Genomic DNA, 10,145 nt, shown 5'->3' on the forward strand with positions numbered 1-10,145 from the left:
CATCAATAGTACAGGGATACAAATGATAAACAGAGCCGCCTCCCCTGCTGCAAATTCACAGAAAGCATCAGTCTTTGTAAAGGCACAGGTTAATGTACGGGCAGATGATCCTATTGATGTGTGATTCAATGCTCTACTGAGACAGAGAGATTGATCTGAAAGTAAAAGACGACGTGAGGGGAAGAAATATTTATTTCTCTCTCTCTCTCTTTTTTTTTTTTTCAACCAACCTCTTGGTGAGATTACTGTTCCCATGGCAACGCAGCTGATTGCACAAAAATTGCTGTGGTTGTGGGTGCCATGGCAACACATTACACTATGTTATACTGGTGTTTAGTGCATCCCTATGTTGCAGTTTTGCATATACTTGCATGTCATACCATCAGGAGGCCACCACTGTTCACGTGGGTCGTCATGGTTGTCAGGACGGCAGCAAGCTGGATCTCCCGGGCCTTCACCCACACCACCTTGATCTTTTTGGTTCCCTGTTCAAACTGCGATTGTGCTTAGGAGGCTAATCTTATACTACATGTGCATTACAGCACTTTTAATGTGGTATGCAGCAATAGGTATTTCATGGTGGCTTGAGTCATATCATTGACTTGCTCTAAGCGTGTAGCGTACTTAGTTCTGTGTGTGTGTGTGTGTGTGTGTGTGTGTGTGTGTGAAGAGGGGAGATAAATATAGCCAAAGATTTTACAGAGAGAAGTGCTGAATGTTCTAGTAGGAGGTACTTGTGACACAGTCTTGGGTAACTTTCACTCTCAGCGCTCATCTGTTGTCTGTGTTCTTTTTTATCTGTTCACTTGTGAGTATTCACATTGTTGACTTGGATGGAGTGATGGCGAGTAAAATGTGCACAGCGCCACCTTTAAAACGTCTGCACACGGCACCACGCACATACACACACACACACACACAACAGCTCACTCCTTGCATTCAGACAAGATAACTTATTTCTCTGGCAGATTGTTTCACTGGCAGAGCATCTCCATGGTGATGGCAGCCCACAGATCAGGGCAAGGAAGAGTGAGGAAAGGAGGCGGCGGAGAGGGAAAGACATGATTCCAGTTTATCTGACATTGCTGTAAATTTGTTGACACACATATGTATTCACACAGGCGGTTACCACACTCTCTACTCTTTTCCCACTCTTCCACCTTTCACTCATGGTTTCTTGGTGCTCTCCTCACCCTCCCTGCTCTCACTCAACTCTCCAGCCTCGCTGTTTTCTTAGGCCTGTCAGGTGCCAGATTTTACCAAGCTTGAGTCATTTAAGGAGGGAAAAGGCATGTTTAGGAACAGTCGTCTTGTTTTTAGTTAACATGCAGCACAATGTGATCATGAAGTTGAAGGCAGCCCTTCTGCTTTTACTGTTTTCATTGTCATTCTTAACAAAAAAGCATGTTTTCATTCCTTGTGGAAGCCCTACATTGACTTGGATTCATTCATACAGTCTTCGACATCATCGTTATCACTAAGATCATTCCTAATAATGCGGCCCAGATACTCAACTCAATTAACCACTTCCAACACCCGGTCAGACAAAGCAAATGTGAGAAACCTAAGCTTCAAATCCTCTTTAGTTTTGATAATCATAATGCTACTCTTTAGGATTAAACATAATATCAAACTGAGCACCATATCTAGAGCCCACGCCGAGAAGGGGGGCACATTTGAAATACATGTAAAAAGTAAATTAAACCCTTAGTTTTATGAACTAATAAACCATACATTATTAAGAATGAAATTGTTTATTTTGTGTAAAAATGAGACACAAAGTGCTTTCTTTAGTTAACTTTGGCTACAGTGACTTAACAGAGTGTCGCGCCTTAGGACCTCAGACCTGCAAAATTAGTATCTTTTTTGAAGGGTATAACATCAAATACCAAAAATAAAAATATGCATAGCAGTTCAAAAATGTAGAACCTGTGGGTGTCAGATATTATATAGCCATCTCCAGACATGATTTTCACAAAAGAAATTACTAGTATTACACTGCCAAGTACTTAAACTGAGTACTTGACAGCACTGAATCATTACCAGTGCCAGCCATGTGCGCTTTGTGATTGAAATGTTTTGGCTCAATATTTCAGCATTCAAGGCATTTAAGAAACTGTATGTTTAAAACTGAGGGTCAATGATTTATATTTTTTGTCCCCTGCCCCTCCCACTGTTTTAAACTGTGAGTATGTTAGACTTATGACAGCTGTCGAGAAGTGGGCAGCAGGTCACACTGTGATAGCGTTACTGCCCTGCTGCTCTCTCGCTCTTTCATGGCCTTAGTTTTGACCACAGCAGGCAGCTGTTTTCAGCAAAAAAGCTCAGCACCAAATGGCACATAGACAGAGTTAGAGACCAGCTGGTGAACATAGTGGAGTGTTTAACAGCAATAGAGCCAGATGTTTCCCTCAGGAGCTAGTAGAGACCAAAAACAGAGCAAAAAGAGAGTCAGCATTGGCCCTGGTCACTAGTTGGCCAGTAAGACTGTAAATGAAGGGTGATGTGTTCTTCAGTTGACCTAAAAATCAATTTATGTAGCTTTAAGGAAATGTCCAAACCAAAGAAAAGAAAAACTTCAATCTACAATATGTTCAGTTTATTTTTTGTCTTGATGTTATAGTGGCAAAACGTATAATCTTAAGTTGCTGAAGCGGCTTTAAATTATTTATATCCATTACGCATTTTTTTAATAACTGAAATCATGGATAAGAAATGATGTTCAAGGTCTAACGTCTGCATATTATGACAGATATTTGTCACTCAAACCTGAATCCTCATCCTCAGGTACCTCATGAATGTGACTTTTGAAGGCCGAAACCTATCATTTAGTGAAGAGGGTCACCAGATGTTCCCCAAACTGGTCATCATCCTTCTAGACAAAGACAGACAATGGGACAGGGTGAGTCTCTTCTCTTCTCTTCCTCTAATCTACAGTGTTCTCTGTCTTTTTTTAAATTTTTTTTATTTTTTTACTGGTTTATATTTTTCATCCTCTGTGATGTGTCTGTCACTTTTTCATTTGGAGTGCCTCCCTGCCACTTGAAGTACCTGTTACCGTAGCCTGTATATCACACAGCTTTCCTCCCACTCACTCGTGCAGGTTGGTAAGTGGGAGAGAGGCTCTCTGACGATGAGGTACCATGTGTGGCCTCGCTTTGAGCTGTACCATGGAGCGGAGGAGCGGGACGACCACCTGTCCATTGTGACTCTGGAGGAGGCGCCATTTGTCATTGTGGAGGATGTGGACCCGCTCAGTGGCACCTGCATGAGAAACACTGTGCCGTGTCGCAAACAGCTCAAACTCAGGTGAGAATAAAAATAAAAAACATTTTATGCTTTATATTTTGTTTCCTTTTTTCTGAAGACATTTTGGTCTCAGAGGAATAAGGTTTTTATTGTGTAAATTCAGGATGAATATTGGAGAGTCAAGTTGCTAAAAGTCTTAAAATAGAACAATATGTGTGATTTGTACATTAAAATTGTGCCATGTGACCTTTCTGCATCTATCCAAAGTCATTAGTCACACCTTAGAAACTGCCATTGCTCATAAAAACTTTTATTATGCAAATTGTGAATAAAAAAAAGGATTTAAAAAACTTGGATTGTCACTTTTTTTGGTTTCTCTTTGGCTTCTTTGTTCATTATTTTTCCATCACCACAACATGCTGCAATTTTTCTCTTGCTTTTCTTTACTGGATTTTAAAAATTTAATCTGTTTAGTCCTAGAATCCCACAGTGTCCTGTGATTACCTTGACTCAATTCCCCTCTGTTAACTAGGTTATTGTCTTGGTGTCTGTCACAACCAGTCCTCAACCCTCCTGCCTTTTCACGCTCTTACTATCCACTTCTCCTCGGTGTGTGATAATGAATTTTCTTCATTGGCTTCCTTTGGTCTACCTGACATTCCCTGAGGGTGTGCTGCGTTCTTTGGCTCAGATCTGATCCTTTACCTTGTTCTTTGTCCTACTTCCCTTTTCTTCCTCCTTCTGTCTTTCTGTCTCTTGCTTTTAAAACATCTTCACATACATTACACCATTCCAGACATAGGCAACAATTTGCTACAGAGAATATGCAGGATTACTTTCCAGCAAGAAATGCTTCATGAGTCAGCTGTGTAGATTCATCTGTGTATGCACGAAAGCAGAAATATGAGGACACAGCCTTAGTGCCAGGCAGATAAGCCTCTGTGTTCACATCATTCCATGTTATACAGTGCATTTTGTCTCAATAATCACGAAGGTAGTTTATTTGCAGGAGCTGAAATTCAAAATTCATCTCACAGTTGTTTATAAACAGAGGTTGTGTGAATAAAAAACACACTCAAACAAACACATTTGCCCTTGTTCCAGCACTGGCAACATCCTCTAACTGAGCCAGACCTGCCACTGTGCTGTTACCCACAGCTGTATCTGATGTGAGACAAAACAAACCACTGATGACACATGGTTTGGTCAGATGTGCTTTACTCTTAGTCTCCCATTACTATTTGGGTGACAGAATGAAAACCAGTGTTGGAATAAAATAGCACTCATAGAAATGTGGATGTTATTGTCTTGTTATTGTTGTGGTGTGTGCTATTGTGTTGGACTAAGTGGCTTTATGAACAGTCACCTAAATTCTTTTGGTGACATTTTCCATCTTTTTCCACATAGCACACCACTCTGTGTGCGCATGTGTGAAAGTATGACTTGTTTTATGTTTTATTTGATTTTCTGTGGGAAGTGGTGTGTGCAAAGTATCATGTCATGCCCATTATAATACCCAGAGCCAAAGATGATGTCTTGTTTTGTACAATCACCTACTTGACAAAGAACAGCAGCATATCCACAAATCTGATACCAGTAAATGTCTGTCGATCTGCATTTATAGTGTATTTGTGGCCCCAGGTGGTTTCACTGAGCTGTGCCTGGTGTCTGATGTGCTAACCTGTTTTCAGTTGGCATGAAAACCTGCATATTCCCCCCACATGGTACTTGGATGCTGTTTCATCCCTGCTGCTGTCCTCTGTGTTTTGAATCTGCTGTGCCTAAAATAAATGTCGATCTCAGATTGCTGAAGTTTTTTTCTCCTGTTCCCCCATCTACACTTCCTCAACCCCCACCCCCATTCCTCCTTTTACCTCCTACCAGCAACCAGACAGGTGATTCAGGGATTTACATCAAGCGCTGCTGCAAGGGTTTCTGTATTGACATCCTGAAGAAAATCGCCAAGATGGTCAAATTTACTTATGACCTCTACCTGGTCACCAACGGTAAACATGGCAAGAAGGTCAATGGGACTTGGAACGGCATGGTTGGAGAGGTGAAGAAATCTCTTTCTTTTACACAAAAACACAATCACTCCATTTATTCCACAGTTTTTGGATGACGTACCGGCTCTGATGTTGACTGTGTCACTCATCTGTAGTGTGCTGGCACGTTTTTGAGTTTTATGCAGTGTTAGACTTTATTTGGATTTGATTCTGATGAGCCTGACTCAACACTAGAAAGAAGCAGCAGCTTTGTATCAGCTGTAAACAGCTTAAAAATACTCACGGTTTGGTTGATTTCATTCAGACCTGCTGGCATGTCAGCTGATCACAGATTTCACAGCTGCAAGATCACTACAGCAGCACTGGAAACCTTGCCATACAACTGTTGAACCATCAGAGTGACTCAGTAAGGCAGGATAACAGAATTATGTTTGGTGTAGTATAATATAGTACTCCAGTATATTCCCTATAACTACGAGGCTGTTTATTAATTGGCATTCATTTAGCTCATCGTAGGTGGTGTGCCACCAGTGGCATAGAGTATCTCTGCCACCACTGTTAATTTGTGGAATGAGAAAAGTATGTATAGAGTAGAGAGTATAGCTGAGAATTTGGTTTCCAAGTGTCTCTTGTTCATTGTTAAACATACCTTCATCGAGGCCATTTGAAAATGTGTGACTCTGGGAGAAATTACACCAGTTTCAAAATTGCAGTCACAGTACTAGCATACAGAATATGTCAAATTAAGAGAGGTTGTCATTTAGTAAAGTGAAAATAATAAATTAGTCATTTAATGTTGATCAATTGCAGGCCTTATAATTAACCTTGTAATACAATATTTAAAAAAAAAAGCCAATGTGTTGCTTCATTTTTGGTCATAAACCCACCACATACAACAGCTACAGCTTCACATTTCTTAATTTTAATTGCTTTTCATTTAGTTATTATGCTTTGTGTTTATTTATTCAACATATGTATGTTTGTCATTTTTTCCTTTGCTCATCACTTTTGCTGCTCTTATTCCCCTACAGTTTTACTGTTAAGCAGTTTCTCATTCACTTCTCTTTACAATATGAATACTAAATTGATTTTCACAATTTAAAAATCTATGTCAAATGCTCCTACGGCCAAGGACAGTGTTTCAGTGCCAGGAATATATCTGTATGACAGGACTAAAGACATTGTTTGAGCATCTTTCTATTTCTGTTTTCTTAGTTTCTAACACCCTATGTCAGGCCATCAGACGCTTGTTCCCCACAGCCTATCCTGAGGGCGAGCTGTGATAAGCTCCCCAAAACCTCAGCAGGAGGACAATGAGACTCCTAATCAGAGATGGGGAAAAGATACAGAAGAAAAAGACAAGTGATTGGAAGAGGGAAGCAGAGGAGGAGAAAGCAGCTTCTCCGCTGCAAACATTATACATTGGGCATCCAGCCCACTGCAGCCTTTACAAATCAATGTGATGTCCAACTGATATGGCACAGAATGATCAACTTTATTATTACGTGGACACACTTTCCCATTGAACTGAATGGGAAAGTGTGTACAGTACAAACATTTCACTGGTAGATCAGTGACGATGTGCCAGGTAAAATAAAAACCCAGTGTCTTAAGTCCACTACTGTAGAGCATGTTATAAAATTTATGAAATACAGATCAGCATAAAGACAAGGCTATGCAAATGCTCAGTGCATGCATGGATGCACTAGTCCATGTCCTTAAATGCTTAAGGAAGCAGCTAATGATTTAATTTGACTGGGAGTAAACAAGGACAACAGATGCACTCAACAGAATGAGACAGAGAACAAAGAGAGAGAAGATCTCAATGATCTTGGATTCCTAATCACTCTGCCATACATATCTCTTATTAGCACAGTCTTTTGTGCTCCATGCTTATTCATGACTTCCAAAATTTAGGGCTAAATATACCTGAACACCCTCCGATGGAGGCCGGGGAAGTGGGGAGTCGAATGCCGGTTCAGTGTAGTAATGATTTCCTTCTCCTGCTCTTCCCATTCTACTGAAATAACCTGTTAAACACTCAGCAGAGGTGGCAGCTTATTTAAGAGCCTCAGCACTGAACTGCTTTAACCATTCTACTTTTCACCAGTGTGTTTTTCACCACAGTCCTGGGAATCCACAGTGCTGAACGCCCACTGACCCTCCTGTCTGTCTCTGCGTATTTGTGGTTGACCCTCAGGTGGTGTTGAAGAATGCACACATGGCAGTGGGTTCGCTCACCATCAACGAGGAGAGGTCGGAGGTCATTGACTTCTCTGTGCCGTTCATAGAGACCGGGATTAGTGTCATGGTCTCTCGTAGCAATGGAACCGTCTCCCCATCTGCCTTTCTCGGTGAGAAGAAAAGCACCTGGCGTTTCTTGCAGATATACAAAGAATACTTACATCCACAAACATGTGCTCATACCATGTAAGACATGCACTGTCACAAATAGAGATACAACATGAATGTTTTCACATAGACATAAAACCCTGCTGAAAAATTGTGGGGTTTTTTTGTGACTGCATTTGTTATGCACAAAAAAAAATTGTTTGAGTACATAGAAACTTTTAAGGATTATAATTTTATAGTGATTCATGACAAATGAGCAAACTGTATCTACTGGCGGGGATTGTGTGACACAGTCAAAAGCTTCACTGAACAGCTACTAGACAGACCTTGTGGTGAGATTTTGTTAACAACAGAGCCATTTGTGTTTGTCACAGACTGTACTGTGTGTGAAAATTGCAAAGCGGAGTACGGAGCGAGTGGTGAAAATGTGCCATTTCAATGAGTACATCTGTCCATTCGCACCTACCTACCTTCCTCACTGTTTCTCTCTCAAGAAGCGCTTATTCAGTTAAAAATGCATAAATGGGCAACAAACAGTGCACAATACCTCATCTCTGAATAAAAACAACAATGCTGATACCAGGGGGGTGATTTTATTATTTGGTTTAATTTGGTTTAACAAGCTTCCGCTCTCTGTTATTCCACAACCCTCCTTCATTCCCCTTTCCGCTTCCTTTGCTCCCCCCCTCTTCTGTGTTTTAGAGCCCTTCAGTGCCGATGTCTGGGTGATGATGTTTGTGATGTTGCTGATCGTGTCGGCCGTGGCTGTGTTTGTGTTTGAGTACTTCAGCCCAGTGGGCTACAATCGCTGTCTGGCAGACGGACGAGGTAAGACGCACACACAAGCCGAGACCCAAAAAACATGACGATGTACATTTTCAGGTTTCAGTCTCATGTTCTAAACTGACGGTTTAGTCAGCAGATGGTTTTGTTACCTTAAATGCACCATTGAAAATAGTGCCCTCCGTGTGCTAAATTACTTTAACCATCCCTTCTGAATGAGTGTGACTGGAGCACTGGGAGTTTTTACTTGACGTCTTGGAGTACTTATCGACATCTACAGTCACTTAAGCTTTTTTCACTAATGAAAAGGTTCATTGACAAGAACCAAATAGGTGATGTGAAGTATTCTTAGCACTGCTGTGTGAATAACGACTCCTTTTGTTCTTGATTTACAAATGTCTTTTTTAATGTGCTGTTGTCAGATACTACACCAGTGTTATGCCAACACATCTAGGCTGCAAAACCAATTAATACACTTAAATAGATCTGTAAGGACTCCACCTAGTCACAGTAACTGTCACATCCCTCGAAACACAGGCCGAGGTGGTGGCATGGCAGCGATCTTTGACTCAAGCCTAATAATCAGCCCTAGACCTAAACATAGTTATAACTCATTTGAAAGTCTCACCCTGAGTCTCTCACACCCAAACTGGAAAACTCAAAAGCCTGTTCTGTTTGTTATTGTATACCGTCCACCTGCTCCTTATTCAGAGTTTTTAAGTGAATTCTCAGACTTTCTGTCTGATTTAGTGCTTAGTACAGATAAAATAATCATAGTAGGCGACTTTAATATTCATGTAGATGCCGACAATGACAGCCTCAACAATGCATTCTGTTCATTATTAGACTCAGTTGGCTTCTCTCAAACTAAATAAACCCACTCACTGTTTTAATCACACTCTTGATCTGGTTCTGACATATGGCATCAAAACTGAACACTTAATAGTTTTTCCCCATAACCCTCTTCTGTCTGACCATTTTCTAATAACTTTTGAATTTCCATTAATGGATTATACTCTATGTGGGAAACAATTCCACTACAGCAGATGTCCATCTGGCAATGCTGTTACCAAGTTTAAGGAAATAATTCCATCTTTATCTACTTCAGTGCCGTTTGCCAACACAGTGGAAGGAGGCCACCTTAACCTTACTCCCACACAAATCGATAATCTTGTTGATAGTACTGCAGCCTTCCTGCGTAATACACTTGATACCATTGCCCCTCTGAAAAAGAAGGTAGTGAAACAGAGGAGGCTAGCCCCGTGGTACAGCTCGCAGCTCCGCTCCCTAAAGCAGGCATCACGAAAAATGGAAAGGAGGTGGCGCTCCACTAAGTCAGAAGAGTTTTTCATAGCCTGGAAAGATAGTTTAATAACATATAAGAAAGCCCTTCATAGTGCCAGAACCACATTTTATTCATCACTGATTGAGGAAAATAAGAACAACCCCAGGTTTCTTTTCAGCACTGTAGCCAGGCTGACAAAGAGCCACAGTGCTGTTGAGCTTAACATTCCCTTAGATCTCAGCAGCAATGACTTCATGAGCTTCTTTACAAATAAAATCACAACTATTAGAGAAAAAATTGGTCGGACCACTCCCACAGCTCTCGCAGATGTGCCATCTACTACAATGGCTTTAGAAACATCTGTAAGACCTCATTTATACTTGGACTACTTCTCCCCTATAGATCTCTCTGAGTTGACCTCAACAATTGCTTCATCTAAATCATCAACAGGTCTCCTGGACCCCATCCCG

The 10,145-nt window shown here is 41.0% G+C and overlaps 1 protein-coding gene across 3 annotated transcripts in view; it reads left to right on the forward strand.

Annotated features, from left to right (window-relative positions):
* Positions 1–10,145, forward strand: part of grin2bb (glutamate receptor, ionotropic, N-methyl D-aspartate 2B, genome duplicate b) — a 68,308-nt gene that overhangs the window by 36,881 nt on the left and 21,282 nt on the right. For all 3 annotated transcript variants that reach the window (XM_020597148.1, XM_020597149.1, XM_020597150.1), the window contains exons 5-9: positions 2,788–2,902; positions 3,104–3,309; positions 5,134–5,305; positions 7,456–7,609; positions 8,310–8,435. In XM_020597148.1, the coding sequence (XP_020452804.1) occupies positions 2,788–2,902; positions 3,104–3,309; positions 5,134–5,305; positions 7,456–7,609; positions 8,310–8,435 (773 nt within the window). The remainder of the gene's footprint in view (positions 1–2,787; positions 2,903–3,103; positions 3,310–5,133; positions 5,306–7,455; positions 7,610–8,309; positions 8,436–10,145) is intronic.

The sequence above is a fragment of the Monopterus albus genome, unplaced genomic scaffold (genome assembly GCF_001952655.1).
Source record: "Monopterus albus unplaced genomic scaffold, M_albus_1.0 scaffold32.1, whole genome shotgun sequence".
In the NCBI taxonomy this organism is placed as follows: domain Eukaryota; kingdom Metazoa; phylum Chordata; class Actinopteri; order Synbranchiformes; family Synbranchidae; genus Monopterus; species Monopterus albus.